General features: G+C 36.5%; 1 protein-coding gene and 1 pseudogene across 3 annotated transcripts in view; one reads left to right on the top strand and one right to left on the bottom strand.

The window, feature by feature from the left end:
- The first annotated feature begins 2,390 nt into the window (after positions 1-2,390).
- On the top strand, positions 2,391-3,811 carry LOC146162640 (uncharacterized; annotated as a pseudogene).
- A 16,682-nt stretch (positions 3,812-20,493) lies between these two features.
- LOC146162637 (E3 ubiquitin-protein ligase UBR5-like) overlaps positions 20,494-26,449 on the bottom strand; it is a 49,390-nt gene continuing 43,434 nt past the window's right edge. Inside the window, exons 1-4 of one of the 3 annotated variants that reach the window (XM_083385723.1) lie at positions 23,403-23,565; positions 21,823-21,955; positions 20,715-21,076; positions 20,494-20,574 (exon numbers count right to left, since the gene is read on the bottom strand). In XM_083385723.1, the coding sequence (XP_083241849.1) occupies positions 20,880-21,076; positions 21,823-21,859 (234 nt within the window). In that variant the 5' untranslated portion in view covers positions 21,860-21,955; positions 23,403-23,565 and the 3' untranslated portion in view covers positions 20,494-20,574; positions 20,715-20,879. Of the gene's footprint in view, positions 20,575-20,714; positions 21,077-21,822; positions 22,267-23,402; positions 23,566-26,449 lie in introns of those variants that run through there. The other 2 variants (XM_083385720.1, XM_083385721.1) reach the window with 2 other exon arrangements.

The raw sequence follows: 26,449 nt of genomic DNA, 5'->3' as shown, positions 1-26,449 counted from the left end.
ATTCAATAATGCTATAGATGTGTAACTTGAGTAAAAGTAGCATTTTTTTGGCTTGCCCTTCTCTAGAGTAGACTATAAAATAAAAAAATCTGTATAAATCTATGATTGGTGTTTATTTAATGAAAAACAACGCAGATTTATGTAACACCAAATCCAGGGGAGTTTAAAATCTCTATTTCCCAAAGCAATTGTCAACACATTGCAGCATGTGTTGACCAAAGGGTATTTTGTATCATTAGGAAATGAGGGTCAAACCCCAGTGGCAGTACCTGGACAGCACCAGTAGCAAATATTAGAATTGCCTCCAAACAAACTTCCGATTCTCCATCTATAAAAAACATTTATATATTGTTAGAAATGAACTACACAGAAGCCCAGAATGCTAAGTTAACGCTAGTGTCACCCTTCTATGCGGGCTGCATGCGTTTTGCAATGTAATAACATTTACGGTTTATTTTTAGTAAATCAATGTGGACTTGCTTGCATAATTGCTTTAATGTTTGGCAAAAACAGCAAGCACATGATTTTGGTATGAATATAATAGTTTGGGTAAACCAATTCAGTTGGCAAACTTTTTAGCTTGCAAGCCGCATTTTAAAATCAGTAGTTTAATAAAGAGCTGCATATAATAGTGAATTGACATGGTCACAAATAGTGGCGGGTTCTTATCTATTATCCTGTAACTATATTTTTTTGTTTTTACTAGGCTTTATCCTTCTAATACGGGCCACCTTGTTGCACATGAAGTTGCATGAACAACAATTTTTTAGAGTTAGTGTTTTATCCGGTCCTCCAACTTTAGGATGCAGCCCTTACAAGGATTTAAACAGCACATTCAAGTATACAATGTCTTGTTACATTGATCAGGTTTACTTCATCTTGATTAATTACCTTTTTCAACTCTTCAATAGACTCTAAACAAATCACCTACAGATTTAAAGTCATCATCCCCATCCCAGTTTAACCAAGCTGGAGTTTTTCGGACAATGGTCTGTAGATCAAATACATTGTATATTTTGATAGTTCAATATTTTTCAAATAGCATTAACACTAATATCTATAAAACATTTATTTTACATATGAACAAACTAATTTGGGGGTTTTAAAGTTCGAGTTTTGCCAGAAAAGTGATTTTGCTTTGTCTGTTGCGCAGCAAGTGTTGATTCAAGCTCTTAAAGGTTTTGTCGCAGACGAAGACAAGGTGTTTTTAAGGCCAAACTGGCCGTACAGTTAATTATATTTGACCAGGGTCAGCATGACAAACACAATATGTTGTGCGGGGCCAGACCATTATGTGAACATGCATTGTTTTGACAAGCTGATGTGATGGTAGGTTAGGTCGGGTTGCCTTACAAGTGTAATTTATTCATTAAAATCAAGGTGTAAAGCGTAAATGGGTAATTTTGACTGACCTTAAACGGTAGAGCTACGGTCCAGGTATAACCGGAGGTTATGAGTTCGAACCTCACTACAGGCTAGTTGTTTATCTTAAGTGGGTCTAGATATCAAAAAAGTTACCCCACGGCAATTATTTGAAACTCGGCTAATTAGGTGGTGTTATCAGGCATTTCCCTACACTTTGATGAGAACTATGACATACGGGTTTATAACAACTTCGATTTAAATACAAAAATCTGATAGGCATTATACAATATACGACGGCGCTAAAACGAATCGACAACAACGGTAACAAAGGTTAAAATCGTAATTGAACACTTTTTGCTTGTTTTGTAATGCGTTAAATGCAATATAGGCTCGTATTTTCGGTTGAAATCAATGCTAAAAGTAACCGTGCGATGTTGCCGTAAATTAGGTCACCAAGCGATATTACTTCACCATTTCTTTTATTTGTAAGATAATCGGATTTCAACAATTGTTCAAAATTCTGCTCAATTGACATTTACCTTACTTATGTAATCCAAAATTTCGCAAAATCAGGAGAAAAAAGCAGGTTTTCGGTCATAAAACTTCCAGCGACAGTTTCGGTTTTGTTTTGTTTGGTTGAGCAGAGTGTGCGCAGCTTAAGATATGACTAAGCTAGAAATTCCTGTAGGCCATTTTCAATTAGTTCAAACGCGACTGCATGATGAGTAATAGGCCACGTAATGTTATGTTCCATTGTAAATTGCTGCTGCGTAATTTTGCTCTTTTGTGGTCTTAACACAAGTTGTTCTTAACCTATTTTTTGTATAACGATTCCATTTTCCTGTACCTTATGCCCTTTTACATCAACAGGAAACATATCAAACGCGTTTCCGCGACCCTAAGCGTTGTTGTAGCGTAAATGTTACTTAAATCCAGATGCGAAATGTTCTTTTCAATACCAGCTTGTTTTTAAGCATGTATATAGCTCAGTTGGTAAAGCGACGGCCTCCGGTGTGACAGAAGTCATGAGTTCGAACCTTACCGAAGGTTGGTTGTTTGTCTGGCCTTGCTTTGATTTCATTAAAATCCTGATTAGGCCAACATATTTGGTAAGAGTCTTTTCCGCAAGCATCCTGTACATATTATACCTTTAACTGGTGTCTCGTGGATTTTACACTGTTCACGATGGACAATGTTATTGTCCAGTATGACGGAAGTTTTTATCGTCAGAAAGAGGGTATTATAACAGGCGACAATCATTCCGTCTCAATAGCCCACATTGCCATGCACTTCATCGTTGAATCGATCGCAGACACGTTAGGCACGGCTCAAATCTTCAAGCGTTTTATTGATGACATCATTTTCATATCCATCGGGGTCAATACCACGCAAAGAATTAGATCTGCGCTTTTGTCGGCATTCTCCAACGAGGGACTGCAATTAACATTTCGGGTTTTTTGTTCGGATTACCCTAAATACGACGTTGAATTTCTCGATGTGCTTCACGCTCACTCTAAGACGGCTTCACTAGGATTCACAACTCGGGACAAACGTTAAGATCACAGCAAAAAATAGATGTTTTTTGCATGGCTCCTCTTACCATCCATTGCATATTTACAAATCTATTGTGTTGGGTGAAGCAAGCCGCCTTAGGAGGCTTAATGAATCCGATGAGGACTACCACCGAAGTCTGGAGCAACTGAAGATAAAATGCAGGAAGTCCTGTTTTCCTGCTGGCCTCACGGATTACAACCTTAATGAGGCTAAATCGTGGACCGAGAGACTCCGACACACTAAAGAAAAGACGAAAGACCGTGTTGTCGCATGGGCTACTCCATTCGCTCATCTACTCAGGCTCTCAAACAAAGAAATGCGCTTCAACCACGAGTTAAAACAGTATACAAAAGGCCTCATACACTCGGTATAACCTTCTTACTCACTACCGACAACTTGCGCACACCTTTGGCAATGCAGTCGGTTTATCAACGCCGTGCGGCAAATGCGCACTCTGCGGACACCAAGGGGGACACAAAGGGATGGTTGGTGAATCGAGTAAACTTAAGGCTGCAGGTAAGACCATAGCGCTCCGGCAAAGCCTTAATTGTAGAAACCACGGAATTTACGTGGCAACGTGCAACATCTGCTCTGACCAGTACGTCGGTCAAACCAAGAACAGGTTTTCTGTTAGGTGGAACGCACACCGAGCGACCTGGAATACATTTAACTCAGCAACAACAAACGACAACGCAGCGCTGCTTCACCACTACGCAACCTACCATGGCGAGAAGTTAAAGAAGCACCCGCATATTGCCGAATGTTTTACGGTCATTTTCGTTGAAGAGCCAGAACAGACACCAGCAAGCTCGATGAATGTGAGGCCAAATGGCTCAAACTCACCAGAGCCTCAATTAACATTCAAAAAATGATATTACCCCAAATTCGGTAGCCTTTTTTATATATAATTTTTATATATATCTTTGCGGATTTGTGTTATCGTTTTGCGTTGTGCCGTTCCATTTTCGGAATGTGAGCCATATCCGTTTTCTTGACTAACTGTGGTTTTAGGTTTACTTTTGCCTCTCCACCTTTTCTTATCTACCGTGTTTTGCAACGTCACTGATTCTCATACCGCTTCCCTCTGGGCCGTGTTTTTATCAGTGGCTTTCTGCGGCCGCTTCACGTATCGCATGCTCCTTTTGCTTTTGGTTTTACAGTAGTGGTTGGGGTTTATACGCAGACTGTCTTTGTCTTTGTTCATCTTGGATGTATTTTATAAATTTATTTTACATTGACATTTTAATTTTTTAATTTTTTACTATTTATTTGTACAGACAAACTGATGATGCCATTTATATGGCGAAATGCATATTTGTATTAAAGTTTTAGACCTTGCTGACTGATTTTTGTTCGGAGCGGTGCGCTTCTCAAGCTTTTACCTTTAACTGGCTGTTTTATTTTTGTTTTTTGCCGGTTAAACATGATTAGGCGCAGAAATGTTAAAACGCTTGCTACCGGTACATAAAGTGACGAAATATTTTATTTAAGCGAAAAAAACGAAGCGGTTCTGTCGATTTATTAGTTGGACTCAACAAAGCTAACGTATTACAATATTCTATTTTAAGCGAGTGACTACCTATTTTTCCAACGCTGGTTGCAAAAACTGAAATTGCTTCAGGTAAAACAGAAACAACAAAACCTGAAAAATGCGAAAACGTGAAATCTTTTGACGGGAAAACGTGAATCATATGTTTTGACTTGACACAAACTTAAACGAGTCATTCCGAAATACGTCAAAATATATCAGAAAACAAGTCGTTCTGAATGCTATAAAAGCACGGAAAAACACAGAACCGTCACACAACCTTCAACAAGAAAGATGAGAAACTACAACAACAGAAGAATGCTTCAACTTGGAGTTTTAATTCTTATTTTGCTGCAAGCTTGCAATTCGCTCGCATACGGACAAGTTCAGTCCAACAACTTCGTGTGCAAACCAATTGGCAGCTTGTTGGAGATGCAACAATCCAACACCGGAGGGAACTCAACACCACTGAAAGGAGCTCAAGGACTTCCAGGCCGGAGAGGCCCGAGGGGTTTATCAGGCCCTAAGGGTATAGCTGGGCCAAAGGGTATAGCTGGCCCTAAGGGTTTAGCTGGACCGAGGGGCTTAGCTGGCCCTAAGGGTTTAGCTGGACCGAGGGGCTTAGCTGGCCCTAGGGGTTTAGCTGGCCCCAGGGGCTTAGCTGGCCCCAGGGGTTTAGCTGGCCCGAAGGGCTTTGCTGGCCCTAAGGGTATAGCTGGCCCCAGAGGTTTAGCTGGGCCGAAGGGTATAGCTGGCCCGAAGGGTTTACCTGGACCGAGGGGCTTAGCTGGCCCTAAGGGCTTAGTTGGACCGAGGGGCTTAGCTGGCCCTAGGGGTTTAGCTGGCCCCAGGGGCTTAGCTGGCCCCAGGGGTTTAGCTGGACCGAGGGGCTTAGCTGGTCCTAAGGGTTTAGCTGGACCGATTGGCGCCACAGGACCACAACCAACTGTTGATTGGAACAGAATTGAACAAAAAATCGACCAGAAAATTAAAGGTAGATTCCTGCGTCAAATTTGTTTGAGTAATCGTTAAGATCAAGTTTAAGTAAGCATGTAGTTCTTTTCGCGTGTTAGTAGTATCTTATGTTTTTAGTGAATTACTAGCTTTACTAGAATATTCTGCTGTTACTGATCAGGTCGAAATTTATCTTGCAAGGTTCAATGTGATTTTTAATATCGCATATTCAGTGCAACATGTTTTTTAATGTTTAGAATTGTCGCAATGCCCTGGTGTTGTATTCAATGGATCTTGCTTCTGGCTTCCACAAACTGTTGCATCTTATAAGGACGGAAAAGGCAAAGCTGCAGCAGAAAGTCTTTGTCAGTTTTATAGCGGAACTCTGGTTGATATTGAAAGTGAGAAAATGTACGAGGCACTGTATTCGTACATTCAGCGTGCCTGGAATATGTACGTGGACGTGCCAACTGCCAACTACGTGATAGTTTGGTTGGCGTCATTATATGAGGTGGGTGGCTTTTACTTTGTCATCGGCAATACATAAATTATCCGTAATACATGTTTGCATTTCATTTTATTTTAAAGCTAACAGCAGTTTTACCCTAAACTACACTGAATGTGCAAGACATTAGCTATCAAAATCGGGATTCTACATTTTATCTGCACAGAATGGAGAGCTGCGAAGTTCAACTGGTGGAAGTGTTTACGCGCGTTGGCTTCCACGACATCCATCGCCATCGAATAAAGCAATGCTTTGGAGAATTACAACAAAGCCATGGATAGGATCGATCTTTGGCATGTATAATCAATATTTCGACAACAAATGGGCGGTCCCACTTTGTCGTACCAAAACATCAAACTAACTACGACGATCAAAGAATATTTTGCTTTGTAATATATGACATCACAAATATGTGGCGGTTATTAGCAACTTGCTTTGAACGTTTATAGTGTTTCCGTTGTTATGTAAATTATACAATGTGAATAAACGATTAATTACTTCCGATTATAGTAATACCACCCGATTCGATATGTTTTCAACGATTGTAGCGTTCGTATTAGAATAATTCCGGCTTTGAAGCGTCTGTGTTAGAACATGTGTTAAAAATTTTACGCTTCAAGCGGACTTTATTAGAACAGAATACAGACAAACAGCGAATGTGCAGACTAATCATGCATAACGAAACGTTGCCAAGTGATGCAGACTACGAATTTTTTATCTTGTACAGTTTTAGATATTATATATGCGAAAATGTTTATACCTAGAAAAATTTAATGCGATGTTTGTAATTTCAACCAGTTAATAGCAGATTAAAGACTTTTATTGTTGCTGAAACCTACCACAGCGAACATTATTTGGGTTAGGGTGCGGGTTAGCGTTTCGGTTTTGGTACAGGTTAAGCAATATTATTAAATAGTAATACTTGGTCTTGAACCACCCTAACGCCAGTCTGAAAAGTATATCAGATCACGCGGGTGCACGGGCGAAAAAATTCGGGTGACCGGGTGCAACAAAGGTAAAAAAAGTGCAGCCCTCTCGTCTGCTTTCAAATTTCCGGACTTCCACGTTATGATTTTCTCATGCACCCTGTATTGCATACATTGCACTGTAAACGTATAAATAGGGGTGCAGTGGTGCACGAACGTTTTACACGTGTAGGGTGCAGTTCAGATTTTTTTTTTCAGTGTGCACTTTTGAAAGGTTGAAAAAAACCTGCAGGTGCACTTGCCATATTTTCCACAGTGGCTCTCACCCAAACAGTAACCAACACCCTAATCGAAAAATATTGTGGGTTGCTTTAATAATTGTTTCAACACTGTGGTAGGATTATAGACCAGCGCCAAGACTTTAATTTATTGTTGCTAAAGCAGTGGTTCTTAACCTTTATTCAGCCGCGCCCCATTTTGGTAATTTTCTCATGCCTTGCGCCCCACTATGAAAATATTTCGGCACTTTCAAATTAAATATTACTGAGAAAACAGGAAAATAGTGAAGGGTGTTGTTGGTCGCGCGAAGCGCGAAACATTTTGAGTTTTATTTGGTCGAATTGGCTAAACTGCAACCGAAGAGGCGTTTCGCATTGGACACACAAGAAATTGCGCGAGCTCGACACATTGATTTTATCGAGCTTATTTTGACAAACGTGTTGCGAGGGCATTTACTCCACAGTTGTAAGAGTTGAATGATGTCGAGCGCAAAAAATGTCAAGCCCAAATATTAAACATTGCGTTATCGTGTTTCAAAAGATGTAACGACACACAATACAACGGCAATATTTCAAAAACAATATAGGTTTGCGCAAAAAAAGTTCGACTCTCCCTGTTGCTATATAGCCTATTATCATATATAAAATATGGATGAAAAATAGTCCGAAAGGGCGATAGCTTTTATCGTTTATCTATAAGTTAATTTAATAGGGCGGTGATACCGTGGATTTTCTAAAAGGGAAATTTTTTTTTTCAGTTTTAACGTTAAAGTTGGCAAAAAACAGAGTTTGTATGTAGGAATTATGCCTAACCCAAACGAAACCATTAAAATCACTGCAAAAAAGTAAAATATTGAAGTCGAGCTCGCGCCCCCCTTAGAATTCCTTGGCGCCCCCCCGGTTGAGAACCGCTGTGCTAAAGGTAATATTGCTGTTTATGGCAATTGACTTTCATTCCAAAGCTTTGTTAGGTAAAAGACAATATTATTTATATTTGCAATGCCGTTGAAGGAGCGTTTTGATGCTCGGCACAGGTGTTACATTTCCTGCACAGGTCGACTATATCGCTATATCCATGCTGGGTCAATAGACGGATGTTCGGGCTAACTGCTTCATACGCTGCATGCCGAAATGACCTTTTTGTAGTTGGGCCAGGACGTTTGTGCGTAGACTTGTTGGCACCACTATTCGTGAGCCATACAGTAGGCATCCGTGTGAGGTGGTTAGGGAGGCTTCAACTTTCTGAAACTTTTCGACTGGATCATCGATGTCGACTCTATTTTTAGCTGGCCAGCCACTTTGGCTAGAACTGGATCATGCTCCGTTTCTTTTTGCATTGTTGCCGATGCATACGGCTGTATTTGTAAACTGAGTGTCTCAATTGCAAATACGGTATCTATGTCCCATCAAAAATTGGATCGTAACGAACTGGTAACCGGCTCAAAGCATCTGCATTCTGATGTTTAGCAGGCTTGCGGTATTGTATCTCGTACCTGAATTGACTTACAAATAGCGCCCATCGCGCCAGGCGATTTGCCGCGGGCGCCGGTGTAGGTTTGTCCGGTCCAAACAATGACAGCAATGGATTGTGGTCGGTCACCAGAATGAACTTTCTGCCAAAAAGAAACTTCTTTAGCGCATAGATAAGAAGCAATGCCTCTTTCTGGATCTGGCTGTAGTTGCGTTGACTATTTGTTAACGTCTTTGATGCGTTGGCGATCGGACGCTCGCTACCATCGGGATAGCGGGTGAAACAAGACAGCTCCGATGCCAACACTAGACGCATCACATGCGATGCCAATTGGAAGGTTTGAGTTAAAATGGGTGAGAACGTTGTTGGACGACAAAATAAGCTTCAGTTCATCGAAAGCATCCTGCTCTTTCTTACCCCATTCTCAAGCAATACCTTTCCTAGTGAGCCGATGCAGAGGCTCGGATGTAGTCGCGAAAGTAGACGGTAAAAACTTTCCGTAAAACTGTACGGAGCCAAGAAACGAACATAGCGAGGACACGTCTTGCGGAGAAGGCATCTCAATAACGTCGTTGACTTTACGCCCTTTTTGAATTCCTTCTTTGGAGAGGACGTGGCCTTAATATTCCACTTTTGTTTGGACAAATTGACACTTCTCAAAACGACAACGAAGTCCTTTTTCGTTCAATCGCTGCAGCAAGCGTTCAAGATTTTGCAAATGATCTTCCTTTGAACTTCCGCTCACAAGGATATTATCGAGATACACGGCAACCCCTGGAAGGTCGCTAGTAACGCTTTCCATGATTTCTTGGAAATAACCTGGCGCAGAAGAGATTTCGAGAGGGAGAACATTCTGCAGCAATACACCACGCGGTGTGTACTAAGTGCCAGTCTCCTGCGACTTTCGGGGCACAGCTTGATCTGGTTGTACGCGTCGGCCAGATCAATTTTTGTAAATCCATAACCTCCTCCTAGTTTGCGCATCAAATCTTCTGGGACACTTGGATACGTGCAATAGCTTGTTCAGGAAGTGGCGATTTACGGACTGGTACTACGGGGGTTCCTCAGTTGTTGAACTGAGTTGGCGTCCAGATGCCTTTTGCAATTCCCGTGTCGTACGCTCCGTTAAGACTGTCCTGCAATGCAAAAGGGACAGCTTTTGGTTTGCAGTACACCGGTCTTGTATACTTTAATGCCAGTTCAAAACCTTTAAGACAACCAAGTTCGGCTTTAAATATATCCGGATACTTCCCGCAAATTTTCCTTGCAGCTTCCTGGAGATGAAGATCCGGTTTTAACCATACGTCGGTAGAAACTGGGTTGACGAGAGTATCTACTTTTTCCTTGTAGAGAACCTCGTCTAGAGATATTTGATAGCGTCTCAACCAAGGAGATTCAAGTTCGGAACTTTAGTAATCAGAAATGTTACATAAGATTCCTTTCCGCTGCTCCGATATTTCGCTGTTACAATGAAGGAACCAAGGATTGGCAAAGGGTGCTTTGTCGCGGATTGGTAAAGGGAATCAGGCTTCTGTAGCTGTTGTTTTCCCAAACTTTTCCAAACTTTGGCAGACAGGAAGCTCCATAAATTGTAGACGGTTGTATACGATAAAAACGCCAAAAAATTGCTGATTTAGGTTAGCAAAACCAAACTAAGTTCGCATGACATTATTTTGAAAGCCAAAGTATAAATTCTTGCCTGCTTCGGATGAAACCAAAAATGGCTCCAGGTGAAATGAAAACCACAAAACCTGGAAATTTCGCTCACATTGAGACAGATGCGAAAATGTGAATCATGTGTTTTGAGGCGCACTTAATGGATATAAAAGCTCGACTTTAAACAGCACCGACATAGAGTTCATGTTTGTAAGATAAGAGACAACAATTGAAGAATGTTTAAACTTTGTGTTTTATTACTGTTTTTGCTGCAAGCTTGCAATTTGCTCGCCTTTGAAAAGTTTATTCGAAGGACTCATTGGTGTGCAAACCAATTGGTAGCTTGTTAGAGATGCAACAATCCAACATAGATACAAATGGATCGACCTATCCAACGTCTTGTAACAACTGTTACAAACTTGAGAAAAAAACTTAAGGGTAAGTTTAATGTTAAAAACCGCCCGATGTACAGCAATATTCATGTTATTTTGTTTTGTGTAATATTGTTTAGAATTGATCTTGCTTCTGGCTCCCACAAACTGTTGCATCTAAAAAGGATGGAAAAGGCAAAATTGCAGCAGAAAGACTTTGCAGGTTTTACAACGGAACTCTGGTTGATATTGAAAGTGAGCAAATGTACGCGGCGCTGTATTCGTACATTCAGCGTGCATGGAATATGTACGTGGTTTGGTTGGCGTCAACTACGAAGTGGGTGGCTTTTACATCATAAGTTACAAATTATTACGATTTATGCTAATGGTGTAATACAATTTATTTAGAGTTTTAAAGCGGTACTTTATTTTGTAACTTCATTTGCTTGAAAATATCATACTAGTTATAAGAACTAACATAAACTATGTTGGCTTTACCTTTCAGTTTAATTAAAACACCTTTCAGTTTATCTAAAACAAATGCAGTTAACAAGCAAAATGTTTTTAAATTTCGCTCTCGCCCAATATAAAACACTTAATATTTTCACAGAACGGAGAGCTACCAAGTTCAACTGGTGGAAGTGTTTACGTGCGTTGGCATCAGGGATATCCGGGAATTGGTCGTGAAATGGCTTGGGCCATTTCTACAAATCCCACAAGAGATTCGGGCATTGGCATGTTTAATGAGGCGAATCACAACTACGTTTGGGCAGTTCCATTATGTCGCAATGGTACATCAATACATCATTAAATCAATCAAAATCAAGCGCCGAGAAATTTTAAGTTTAAAATCGCTGTCGGAATTATACAAAATCATGAAAAAAAGTCAAAATTTTAGTTGGATTCAATGTTTTGTTTTAAACACAACTGTAATAATGTTTTAATGGTCATTATCAATGAATTTGTTTTTCAAGTATATACAATACATGTTACTTTGGGATGTTAGTGAACTATAGTTTTTAACGACGCCTTATAAAGTTTATTTATTGAATTGGAAAATTTAAGTATAAATAGAATGTGTTTACTGTTATTTGATAAGGTTTGTCCCTAAATATATCATTTAATTATGTGTAAATATTCACTGTTTCAGAATCAAATTGTGATATTTTCCCGTTTTAATGTAATGTCATTGAAAGGTACGATTTTATTTAAGCAAACCACCCAAGTGAAAAGATTAATTATGGCTGCAATTTGACTGTAAAATTGTGGTTTTAAATTTCTTGTATATGGTTAATCAATTAGAGTTGTGATAAAAATGTTTTAAATTTGGCTTATTTAGTTATTGGATGAACATATCGCTTATGAAATTGATTTGCTTATTTCTATATCAACCATAAACGATGTATAAATAAACAGTGATGACTTACAATTGACAGTATTGCAATAGAACTACCTAAGTTAGGTTAGTACATAATAAACAACATGAAAGTTACAAAGTAAGAGGCGTGACGCCATACTAAATTAACCTAGAATACCAATGGAACAGTGTTAGCTTACGCAATCTTAGAGCAGTTTTCATATCACTCTAAACACGGCCATCAGCTGCGAGCCACACAAGTTTCACTATAAGAGTATTTATTATACAATGTAGAATCACAACAAAATAAATAAAACTCACATTCATGCAATTGACACCACAAAATACCTGGAAGGGATTATACTCCTATAGATGGTCCCCTATACAAACTATTCCATTTTATTTTTCTCCAATTGTTTAGTGTAACCATTTACCCAGCTGATCCCAGTCGCAAAAGTGTGAACTATAATCAGGGTTACCATCTGCTCAAACCAAAAAATAAGCACGCTACTCAAAAAAAAGCGCACTAGGCTACTGAAGACCAGGATTGCGGGGGTGAAATCCAAGCTTTTAGGAATAATGTCATGATAAAAACTTAAAAACACTTATTTTTTTATGCGCAAAACATAGCTTAATCGCGCGAAGCACGAAAAATGCGTTTATTTGCTCGAAATTGGCAAGTTTACCACCCTTATTTAATGCAAGTTTTGTTAACTTTTTTGTGTTAGATGGCAACCCTGACCTTAATATATTTATATAAGAGATGAAAAAATATATACCCGCTGTAAAACGAACATAAATTCCAATTTAAGGTACAAATAGAGGACCTGACTAGATTAATATCCACACTGTTTATAGATGGTTTGCTTTTCATTTTCATTTCGCAGCGATGGTCGATATTTGTTCACTGTTTACATAAATGCTGAACACCATACTACAGATTTAAAAGGTTGCCTCTTACATGACCAGGGCTGCGGAATCGGTAAAGCTCAGTGTTTCTTGATCAGGTGAATGGTTCACCCGGGTGAATAAAATTTTCGCAGGGGTGAACTAACCAAAATGGGTGAATAAGGGTTAACCGTCAGAAATGCATGATGACTTGCGAAATAACTCAAGTTATTTTGTGCTGTTATATATAAACGAGATAGTTTTATCAAATCGCGAGACAAGGGTGAATGAAATCTGGAGATAGATGCTAGGGGTGAAAAACAAAAAAGATAAAGAAGCACTGGTTTAGCTCAAGCAAGCAGTACAAGACACAGGTAAGGTTGCACACACAGCGGCTAAAGTAGGCTCTCTACTTACCCGTAGCAGCTACACATCTCCTAATCGCAAAAGCCTTTTTCAAACTAGAAAGGTTTTTGTATCAAGCATACAAAAATGATCTAACAAAACCTCAAAAAACACATTTCATTGAGCACAGACAATAAAATTCACTAGTTACAGTTTCAAATACCGTTCAGTTGATAATACGCGCATTTTGAAGTAATAGGTAAATAGACACATAATTTTGCGTCTAGGATAAAAAGTGAAAATTATACAATCGCTTTATATAAAAATAAAAATAATTTAAAAAAAGAAAATCACGCAGAAATTAATAAGACGCGATTGTACAATAACCATACCCAGCTTGACTTTTAAAATGTACTTGATTAAAGAGAAATGAGAGAAAATATATTGTTTTTTTAAATTCAAATATTGAAAGTGCTGCGAAGGCATGTTGGTATTGAGGGAAATTTGTTCTACAGAAGAACGTTGTTGTATACGTTATGAGCATGACGACGAAAAACATAAGCGACGAAAACATAAAAACATCAATGTTATTTACAATCTTTGAAATTTAACTTGCCCCAAAATAATATTCGGCAATTCAAATCGCAGCACGCCACCTCCTCTCCTATCCTCCCGATCCCTCTTGCAGAGGTGGGCGATCAGAGGATGCAAGGAGATCGTGCTCTTCCTGGAGGAAGACGAGGATGTACCAGGGAGGAGCCAATCAACAAAGGAAGAGGTTTGGAGGACAAGAGTGCTTCCGCTATAGCTGTGTCCTAGCAACTCCGTTCTTTCTGCCTGGTTCGTTGATCAAAAATTTATGTGGTAATTGCTGCTCTCTTTAAATCGCTCTTTTTACTACAGTCTCTGATAGTAATATATTTTTTTTGTTAACTGCTGAAATAATTTTTTCGCACTGCTGGAATGAAATTCTGCGAAACGTTTGTACAGTTTTGCTGCGAAACGTTTGTACAGTTTTGCAGAAATTAAGGTAAGATTTTTTACTTAAAGTAATTTGGATAAAACTAAAATACATATTAATACAAATTTGCCTTATTAAGTATTCTTTTTATGTTTCAGAATTGTCGCAGTGTCCTGGCGTTCTTTTTAACGGATCTTGCTTCTGGCTTCCACAAACTGCTGCATTCGCCAGGGACGGCAAAGGCAAGGCTGCGGCAGAAAATCTTTGCCAGTTTCACAACGGAACTCTGGTTGATATTGAAAGTGAGGAAATGTACGAGGCGCTGTATTCGTACATACAGCGTGCATGGAACTTGTATGTGGACTACCCAAATAGTAACTCGGTGCAAGTTTGGTTGGCGTCAAGATACGAGGTAGGTGGCTTTTACTTTGTTCGGCAATACATAAATTTACATTTTAACTAGCACAAAAATACATATCCGTAATGTATTTGCTTTTCATTTCATTTTAAAGCAAACAGCAGTTTTAAATACCCTACAGCAGGGATCTCCAACCTTTTTTAATAAATGAATTTGTATTTAACACATGAAAAATTTGTATCCACAATATATCACATCCAGTGTGATGGTAGCGCCTGCACAGTATCCACTATTGTTTTCAAACGCGGCTTTACTTTGTATAAGCATAACCGCATGTCATGCTCTACTTCCAAGCGATTACGATGTTTCGTTTTTTAACATGCTTATTGCATTGAATCCCACTTCGCAAACCATGTGGTTAAAAACAGACGGATCAGTATCATTTAATCATTTTAATTAGACAGAGTCTGAAGTCGGGAATTTGATTGCGTCGAAGTCTAAAAGTAAATATTCGCTGAAACCGTTGAATATTTTACCTTAAACGAGTTATACGAAATGCGTTTTGCTGCATACATTTTCATAATTAGGAATAAAAAGCCTAATTCTTATATATGTAAAATTCCTTATACACGTTGCCTGATGTTAATAACAAGATTTGACGTTTTGAAAATCCAGTCCTTTTAAAACTCAATAAAAGAATTTCGCAATAAAACAATTTGCGAAAGTGCGACACTCGCTGCGCTAAATCTTAGAAACTAAGCTGATTGAGCAGCTCTTGAGAGCCTAAAATCTTTTTTATGTAGAAGATGCACTCAGTCACGTTTATCAGTGTGACGTCATTGTAAAGAAATACGTAAATAGTAAAACAGCAGGAATATGGTGAGTTATGGCGACCCCACAAAAAATTTAGGCGACCCCAACAGGTTGGAGACCACTGCCCTACAATACACTGAATGTAAAAGACACAAGCTATCAAAATCGGAATTCTACATTTTATCTGCACAGAATGGAGAGCTACGAAGTTCAACTGGTGGAAGTGTTTACGCGCGTTGGTTTCCGGGAGAGCCATCTGGTTCGGGTCAAGCGGTCTATTGGGTCATTGCAACAAATCCATCATATGCATCTTATATTGGCATGTTAAATAGGAAAGACCACCAATTGCCCGTCCCACTTTGTCGTATTAAAACATCAAACTAACACCGACGATCAAAGAACATTATGCTTTGTAACACCACCAAAAATGTGTCATTTACTACCCACTCGCTCATCGCATGTTGAGCATTGAAGTGTGTTGATCATTTTAAGCGTTTGCGTTATTACATGGATTATCAAATGCAAATAAAAAATTAAAGACATTTGTTTGGGTTGTAGTATTACTAAAGTTCCATCCGCCTAAACATGCTCAGAGCAGTTTGATCTTACCCCAAGCACAGCCATTGGTTGCGTGGAGCCGCATCTCCTCTTAAAATGCTGATTCAAGCTCTTGAAGGTTTGTATACTCTCCGTTCCCTTGCGGAACTTTATCCTATACGAATTTTAATAAGAGAAAATTTGTACAATCAAACTTGACGAAATCGTTATGACCTTTACACAATATATGGCGAATCACTTTAGGTACTTCGGTAAATGTTACAACATATTAAAAAATATTAGTAATTGTGCAGGAAAAATACTAGCACATTAATAACAATGAGTTATACTTCAACAATAAAACTCAAAGTTCAAAAACCAGAGTAAAACCAGGATCAGACTTTTGTTAAAGGAATGTATATTTTAACTCTTTCTGGCATCGTCAGTTCCTATAAGTAAAATACATGGGCTATACAAAAAAATTAGTAGTATGATTATTAAAAAAATCTTTAAAACAAAGTTAATCTAAACAGAGTTATATAAAAAGTCTTATAATAAAGTTATACTTGTCACATGTTTGAGTATAATTCAGTTACTGATACGGGCATTTAAAAAAACAACAATAAATAAGATTAGAATTGAGACAAATATGAAATATTTTGCTGTCGTGAAATTAGCAGCCGTTTTCAGGGGGAATGTCAAAATCGTACCTAGACAAGTTACAACTGAAGTGAAATTTATTTACAAATCTAAAGAAAATTTTTGCGAATAGTAACCTCATAGAAATGTTTTTTAAGAAATCACATAATCGGCTGTAAAATAACCTTAAATAAATACTAACTATACATGTATAAATGTTTATAAAATTATAATATTAAAAAAAATCAAACTTTAACATGGAATATGTTACTTATAGTTAAAAATGACTTTAAAAAAATTCAGTTTGCAATTTTAATATTTTATTTTCAGTAAATAATACTAGTGTAGAAAGAATATTATTAAATGCAAATGTTTGAACGAAAGTTGATTTGTTATTGCCAGTGGTAAATATGGTTATTTTTGCTGCTTTTGGAAATAACATTACCCAGCATTTTGATTTTCCTTACAAAGTCGTATTTGTTAAAAGGGTGAATGAAGTTCAACTGAGGAAAGTAATTTGATAAAATTGTGATCTTCAACATCCATCAGAATCAGGTAATGAAAATTTGTATAAACTGCAAAACAGAAAACATCTTAAAACAACAAAAAAATAACTAAAATCTATAGTTTTACCAAAAAATAAAGTTTTTTAAATAAAAAAAGCATCTATGAAATGTGTTTTTTAACCCAACTAAACCAACTTCTAAATTTTATTTGGGTGTAAACCAGGGCTTTGGAGCAGGCGTAAATGTTAAATGGCTTCGGCTCCAGCTCCAGAGCTTATTGCTACCACTGCTCCGGCTCCATTAGGTCAACAACTGAGGTTTAAGGATGAACGCTTAATTTGCAATATCTAGCATTTCAAAATATTCACAAACAAAACACCTAAATAAATAAAAAAACTCCACTAAACTAGTTAGAAAAAAGAAGCAACAATTCTCAAATTTTTAAAGGATTGCTGTTAAATAATGTAAATTCAGGCATTAGTAGTAGCATAACATCTTAAAAAATAGATTAAAGCCGGAGCAACTTTTTAAACTAACTGCTTCAACTCTGGTCAAAATGCACAGCTCCGGGGTTCAGGCTCCAAAGCCCTTGTGCAAACCATAGATTGGTGTTGGTCTAGAATCCTACCACTCTTTCGCTCGGGGATTTATATTGCTAACAATATTTGTATTGGTTAGGGTGCAAGTTAGCGTTTGGGCGGGTCAAGTGTTATGATAAAATTTATTCTTCCGTATTTATTTATTCCTTGGAATTTTAATTTTGACAACTCATTTTATTACTGTAAAAAAGTGATAGCATTCCAGACCAGCACTAATAGATTAAAGCAAACTATTTAACTTGGTATAGAAAGTATTGAATATATTTGTTTGTACTTAATACGATAAAATTTAGACAATGTGTAAATCATTTGCGTACTTATTAATTCATTAAAAATATTTTAAACAAACATAGCTAAAATTCTTAATCTGTTTAAAACTGAAACGTACATATACACAATGTGTATTATGTGAAGTCCATCTGAAGAAGTATCTGTCAAGAAAACAGCACCCATATATGTAGTACACAAGTTGCCTTTGGAAATGCTCAATGAAATCAGTTATCCTGATCGGGATTGGCAATCTTTCTAAATGAAAAATATGTTTACCTTTAATTTGTAAAATAATAAAAATATTAAAAGTACAATAATAACCTGATTTGTATTTATAGTTAGTTAATTGTTATAGTAGAGGCATGGCAACATTTCTGTTTCTTATCAATCTATTATTTATCTAATTTTATTGAAAAAACAAAATGATCATATTTAAGTGTAAAACAACCTTATTATTATTTTTTAAAATATTATTTATGAAGCTGATCCTAAAACAGTGTTTCTAAATTTGTATAATACTTACCGTTTGGATGTATTTTATTACACAAATGACATATGGCGCTGGTGTAGAACAGTATTTTTCAATATGGTACATTGTACACCTCAGGGTGCCAATCTATATTCTGTGGAAGGTGCACACCCGGTATTTTTCTAAAGGAATTTGTGTGCACGTTTGTTGGGTACGGAGGTCAAGTGTTGTATTTATTCTCCCAGTTTACAATTTAGTAGTTTGTCATGCGATCACTATTACTTTGCCGAGTGTGTTTTTGTTTATCTTTTACTTAGGTTTTCCTTTCCACAATTTATAAAAGATTCACCAAAACATTTTGAAAACAGAAATTCCACAAAGTTATAGATCGGTGACTCAGCATTCTTTTCTGAAGCAATTGTCAATTTTATGGGGATTTCCCATAAACTTTGCTGTGTAATTTATTTGTCGCTATCTTTGCAAGATCTAGTTACGGGAGTTATAATTAAAAGACAAATCACAAACGAAAGAGATTCTCTTTGGACAAATGCAGCAATTTTATTAATGTTACACCCAATAGGCTACACTGAACGACAAGTTTAAGTAGGCTTAAGCTTTGATACTGAACAAACAACAGTAGGTAAACAAATTCGTTCGAAATTTGAGCTTTTAAAAATAGAGCGACCTCGAAACGCAACAAATTGAAGTCAGGTCAGCTCTTCGTGACCTTTCTGTGAAATGCTAGAGCAAGTCAAGGTCATCTTTATTCGAAATCGCTGTTTTCTATTTATGTCCATGTATACTCCAGGGACGCTGTGCTGCTTGAAGGAGGAACTCCAATTTCTGACACTTGACAGTTGCCACTGCCGACTGCCAGGTACCAACTAATCAGAGGCCCGCCACTGTCACCCTGTGCACAACCAAGGAGTTTACGAAGAACACAAATTTAAGTCTGAACATACCCAAAGCAAGTGATGTACGATGTTATCGGATCGAAGTTGATACCTGATGTAAAATGATATGTTCACTATTCTTTTCATTCTAAGGCGGTAGTAATGCCAAATTAACTTGTGTATGTTACCCACGGTTTGCGATGAAATGCAGCCCTCGCAGCGATCTACTTACCCACACCATCTACACATCTCCTAATCGCTAAAGAATTTTTCAATCTAGGAAGGTTTTTGTATCAATTATAGCTAAATGATCGAACAAAACTTCAAAAAACACATGTCATTGAGCAAGTTTGGTTGGCGTCAAGATACGAGGTGGGTGAGTTTTATGTTCGTTTCGATAGTAGATCAAGTTGCGCTTCGATCAGAAGAAGAATACATATCCGTAGTGCATTTGCTTTTCATTTTATTTTAAAGCAAACAGCAGTTGAAAACCCTAAAACACAGTGAATTAACAAGACACTATAGCTATTAAAATCGGAATTTTACTTTTTATCTGCATAGAATGGAGAGCTACGAAGTTCAACTGGTGGAAGTGTTTACGAGCGTTGGTATCCGGGACATCCATCAGGTTCGGGTCAAGCAGTGGTTTGGTTGATTGCAACAAAAATATCAGTAGGAACTAGCATTGGGATTTTTATTTATGGAAATGTCAACTACAAATGGCCCGTCCCACTTTGTCGCATTGATAAAGCTAACTAACACGGACGATCAAAGAACAGTTTGCACAATATGGTAGCCCCATTTCAAAGTTGCTGTGCTAAGTCGGCACGTTTTACCGATTCTTAGGTTTTTAAAAAAACCAAAGCGTATTTTTACCTGGTATCATTGCCTTGTAGGCTACAGTAAATCGTAATGGCGATTATTTTACTAATGTGAAATCAGATGTTATGCATTTATGATTTCAGACCTGCGTTGTGTGTTTATAACAATCTTAAGTAACTCTACTTGATAAGAAGGCCCTATGAACGAGCACAGTAAATGTCGTTGTGTGCTAAATGCCGCGCTATTATGACTTTGGTGATTTTTAGACTCTGTCGTGCTGTCGTTGCACGGAATAATTTATTCTTTGTGTGTGCGTTATTGTTTCTATATTTTATCGTTTGTACGTCTGTTACTTTTCAACTCTCTTTTTCTTACTCACGTGTTATATCTCTCTGCTACGTTTGCACATCAAGAAATTCAACTGGTGGAAGTGTTTACGCGCGTTGGTATCCGGGATGGCCATCAGGCTCGGGTCAATTGGTCTATTGCAACAATTCCATCAAGAGGATCTAAAATTGGCATGTATAATTATAATGATCCAAACTACAAATGGCCCGTCCCACTTTGTCGTATTGAAACATCATAACACCGACGATCAAAGGACATTTTGCTTTGTAATATATAACATCACAAAAAATATGGCATTTACCACTTGCTTATCGCATGTTGAGCAGTAAAGTGCTTTGATCGTTTTAAGTGCTTGCGCTGTTGTGTTGATTATATATAAACAAACAATTAACGACGTTCGTTTGGGTTTTAGTAATACCAAAGTTCCATCAGCCTAAACATGCTCGGAGCAGTCTCACGCTTTGCATCAGTTGTGTGGAGTAGGGTGGGGTGTTATAGTTCTGTGGGTCGGGCCGCATCTCCTCTTAAAGTGCTGATTTAAGTTCTTGAAGGTTTGCTGGATGAGTGAGAGGCGGCACCTCTCCACGTGCAGCTGAAGGTCGACGGTCTGCGACGTGCGTATACGCTCCGTACCCTTGCGGAACTTCGCCTCAGTAACGCACTCTGTGGCGAATTTCGATTGTATATGTTATAATTATTAATAAAAAATATTTAGCAATACTGCTGGTCAAACATAGAATAAGTACTATGCAGAGTAGTGAAGAGTTTTATATTTCACTTGTGCACGTTATGGTGCACAAATGTTATTCAAGGATAAAATTATACAGTCAAACTGTTTTCCCAATGACTGTTACAATACAATAAAAATATTATGCAATTAAGAAGAAAAAAAATTCGTGTACATTAATAATAATGAGTTATACTTGCTACATGTCTGAGTATTACTCAGTTACGAGCATTTAAAAATCAACAATAAATCGATCAGAACTGAGATAAATATGGAATATTTTTCTGTCGTGAAAAGGGCAATGTGAAAATCGTACCTAGACAGGTTTACAACTGAAGTGAAAATGATTTACTAAACGAAAGAAAAAAAGTTGAGTAATAACCTCATACAGATTTTTTTAAGAAATCACATATTCAACTGTAAAATAACCTTGGTTAAATACTAAGTATGCAAGTATAAACATTCATAAAATACAAATAATGAAAAAATCGATCTTTAGCATGAAATATGTTACTTATAGTTAAAAATGACTTGAATAATATAGTTTGCAATTTTAATATTTTATTTTGTTTTCAATTATACCAGTGTAGAAAGAAAATTATTAAATGCAAATATTTGATAGAAATTTAATATGTTATTGACAGGGGTAAATATGGTTATTATTGTTGCTTTTGTAACTAACCTAACAAAGCATTTTGATTTCCCGTACAAAGTAGCATTTGTTAGAAGGGGGTGAAGCCCAACTGAAGAAAGTAGTTAAACAAGATTGTGATCTTCAATGTCCATCAGAATCAGGTAGTGAAAATTTGTATAAACTGCAAAACAGAAAACATCTTGAAATAATTAAAAAAACTATAGTGTACCAGAAAATAAAGCTTTTTAATTAAAACAAGCATCTATGAAATGTTTAAATCTAAATAAAAGATTTGCCAAATTTCACTTGTGGTGTAAAACATAGATTGGTGCTGGTCTAGAATCCTAACACTCTTTCGTCCAGGGGTTTGAATTGCTAACAATATTTGTATTGTACACGTCTGGACAAGTCTGGATATACACAAAGCAAGTGATGTATGATATTATTGGATTGAAGTTGATATCTGATGTAAAATTATATGTTCACTATTCTTTTCATACTAGGGCTGTAGCCTGTAGTAATGCCAAATTAACTTGTGTATGTTACCCACGGTTTGCGATCCACTACTTACTCACACCAACTAGACATCTCTTAGTCGCTAAAGCCTTTTTCAATCTAGGAAGGTTTTTGTATCAAGCATAGAAAAATGATCGAACAAAACTACAAAAAACACATTTCGTTGAGCCCAAAAATAAAATTCACTAGTTACAATTTTAAATATTGTTCAGTTGATACGCGCATTTTGAAGTAACAGATAAATAGACACATATTTTGAGTCCGGAAATTGGGATGAAAAAGTAAAAATTATACAATCGCTTTAAATAAAATTAAAAATAATTTTAAGACAGAAAATCACCCAGAAATTAATAAGACGCAATTGTACAATAACCATACGCTGCTTTACTTAAAAATGTACTTAATTAAATAGAAATGGGAGAAAACATATTGTTTTATTAAATGCAAATAATGAAAGTGCTGAGAAAGGCATGTTGGTTCGGGGGAAATTTGATCTCCAAAAAAATTTGTTGTATCAGTTATGGCAAAGAAAAACATAAAAATCAATTTGGTTTGCAATCTTCGAAATGCAACATGCCCCAAAATACACTAACATTCCGCAATTCAAATTGCACCACCCCACCTCCTCTACTTGTCTGCTCCTTGAACAGTTAAGTGCTTTGAGTCTAGTGTTAGCGTTTTTATGCGGTTCATACAATGTAAATATACAATTAACGACGTTTGTTTGATTTGTAGTAAAACTAAAGTTCCATCCGCCTAGACATGCTCAGAGCACTTTGATCTCACCCTGAGCACAGCCATTGGTTGCGTGGAGCCGCATCTCCTCTTAAAATGCTGATTCAAGCTCTTGAAGGTTTGCATACGCTCCGTTCCCTCGCGGAACTTCACCCCATGGACATTCGCGCACGTTATCCTACACGAATTTTAATAAGAGAAAATTTGTACAATCAAACTTGACGGAATCGTGATGACCTTTACACAATATATTGCGAATTACTTTAGGCATTTAAGTAAATGTTACAACACATTAAAAAATATTAGCAATTGTGCAGAAAAAATACTTTTAATAACAATGAGTTATACTTCAACAATAAAACTCAAAGTTTAAAAACCTGAGTAAAACCAGGATCAGACTTTTGTAAAAGAAATGTATATTTCATCCTTTTCTGGCATTGTCAGTTGCTATAAGTAAAATACATGGGCTATACAAAAAAATTAGTAGTATAATTATTAAAAAAATCTTAAAAACAAAGTTAATCTAAACAGAGTTATATAAAAAGTCTTAAAATAAAGTTATACTTGTCACATGTTCGAGTATAATCCAGTTACTGATACGGGCATTTAAAAAAACAACAATAAATAAGATTAGAACTGAGACAAATATGAAATATTTTGCTGTTGTGAAATTAGCAGCTGTTTTCAGGGGGAATGTCAAAATCGTACCTAGACAAGTTACAACTTAAGTGAAATTTATTTACAAATCTAAAGAAAACTTTTGCAAGTAATAACCTCATACAAATGATTTTTAAGAAATCACATAATCGGCTGTAAAATAACCTTAAATAAATACTAATTATTCATGTATAAATGTTTATAAAATTCTAATATTAAAAAAAATCGAACTTTAACATGGAATATGTTACTTATAGTTAAAAATGACTTTTAAAAAATTCAGTTTGCAATTTTAATATTTTATTTTCAGTAAATAATACTAGTGTAGAAAGAATATTATTAAATGCAAATGTTTGAACGAAAGTTGATTTGTTATTGCCAGTGGTAAATATGGTTACTTTTGGAAATAACATTACCAAGAATTTTGATTTCCCTTACAAAGTCGCGTTCGTTAAAAGGGATGAATGAAGTTCAACTGAGGAAAGTAATTAGATAAAATTGTGATCTTCAACATCCACCAGAATCAGGTAATGAAAATTTGTATAAACTGCACAACAGAAAACATCTTAAAACAACAAAAAAATAACTAAAATCTATAGTTTTACCAAAAAATAAAGTTTTTTAAATAAAAAAAGCATCTATGAAATGTTTTTTTTAACCCAACTAAACCAACTTTTAAATTTTATTTGGGTGTAAACCAGGGCTTTGGAGAAGACGTAAATGTTAAATGGCTTCGGCTCCAGCTCCAGAGCTTATTGCTACCACTGCTCCAGCTCCATTAGGTCAACAACTGAGGTTTAAGGATGAACACTTAATTTGCAATATCTAGCATTTCAAAATATTCCCAAACAAAACACCTAAATAAAAAAAACTCCACTAAACTAGTTAGAAAAAAGAAGCAACAATTCTCAAATTTGTAAAGGATTGCTGTTAAATAATGTAAATTCAGGCATTAGTAGTAGCATAACATCTTAAAAAATAGATCAAAGCCGGAGAAATTTTTTAAACTAACTGCTTCAACTCTGGTAAAAATGCACAGCTCCGGGGCTCAGGCTCCAAAGCCCTTGTGTAAACCATAGATTGGAGCTGGTCTAGAATCCTACCACTCTTTTGCTCGGGGATTTATATTGCTAACAATATTTGTATTGGTTAGGGTGCAAGTTAGCGTTTGGGTGGGTCAAGTGTTATGATAAAATTTATTCTTCCGTATTCATTTATTTCTTGGAATTTTAATTTTGACAACTCATTTTATTACTGTAAAAAAGTGATAGCATTCCAGACCAGCACTAATAGATTAAAGTAAACTATTTAACTTGGTATAGAAAGTATTGAAAATATTTGTTTGTACTTAATACGATAAAATTCAGACAATGTGTAAATCATTTGCGTACCAATTAATACGTTAAAAATATGTTAAACAAACACAGCTGAAATATTTAATCCATTTAAAACTGAAACGTACATATACACAATGTGTATTATGTGAAGTCCATTTGAAGAAGTATTGGCCAACGATAACAGCACCCATTTATGTAGTTCACAAGTTGCCTTTGGAAAAGCTCAATAAATTCAGTTATCCTGATCAGGATTGGCAATCTTTCTAAATGAAAAATATGCTTACCTTTAATTTAGAAAATAATAAAATAGTAAAATATTAAAAGTACAATAATACCCTGATATGTAATATAGTTAATTATATATATGTGTTATAGTAGAGGTATGGCAACATTTTTTCTGTTTCTTACCCATTTATTGTTTTTCTTATTCGATTGAAAAAAACAGCACGATCATATTTAAGTGTAAAACAACCTTATCTTTTAAATGTTATTTATGAAGCTGATCCTAAAACAGTGTTTCTAAATTTGTGTAATACTTACCGCTTGGATGTATTTTTAATACACAAATGACATACGACGCTGGTGGAGAACAGTGCTTTTCAATATGGTGCATTGTACACCTCAGGGTGCCAATCTACATTCTGTGGAAGGTGCACACCGGATATTTTTCCAAAGGAATTTGTGTGAACGTCTGTTGGGTACGGGAAGCACTGAAGCAGGTCTAGGGTTCAATACGGATGCCAAGTAGTACTGTAGGCTATTCATTTTCTCAGTTTACAATTTTAATTTTCACAAAGTAGTTTGTCATGCAATCGCTATCACTTCACTTCACTGAGTTGTGTTTTTGTTCATATTTTACTTAGGTTTTTCCTTTTCACAATTTTTAAAAGATTCACGAAAACATTTTCAAAACAGAAACTCCAATAAGCTATACATCGGTGACTCAGCATTTTGTTTCAGCAGCAATTGTTAACTTTGTGGGGATTTCCCATAAACTTTGCTGTGTTATTTATTTGTCAAGAATTTTGCAAGATCTAGTTACGTTAGTTATAATGTAAGACAAATCACAAATCAAATAGATTTTTTCAGGACAAATGCAGCAATAATAATAATATTATACCCAATAGTCAACACTGAATGACAAATTAAAGTAGGCTTAAGCTTTTGATACTGAACAAAGAACAGTAAGCTATTTGTCCGGATCGCTGTTTTAACTACAACCTCAAGCCATTATCTTTTTTATTCGAAACGTTTACAAAATGCTTTCTACTTCTGTATGGGCTTTTCTATTCATTCTACATATAACTACAACCTCAAGCAATTATCTCAAGATTTATAACAAATACAAATTCGTTCGGATATTTGAGCTTCTAAAAATTGAGCGACAATAAACCTTCAAAAATTGAACTCCGCGCAGCTCTTTGTGACCT

The sequence above is a fragment of the Ascidiella aspersa genome, chromosome 3 (assembly GCF_963924565.1).
Source record: "Ascidiella aspersa chromosome 3, kaAscAspe10.2, whole genome shotgun sequence".
Classification (NCBI taxonomy): Eukaryota; Metazoa; Chordata; class Ascidiacea; order Phlebobranchia; family Ascidiidae; genus Ascidiella; species Ascidiella aspersa.
The sequence above is the reverse complement of the archived record's forward strand: the minus strand, read 5'-3'. Positions and strand labels throughout refer to the sequence as shown.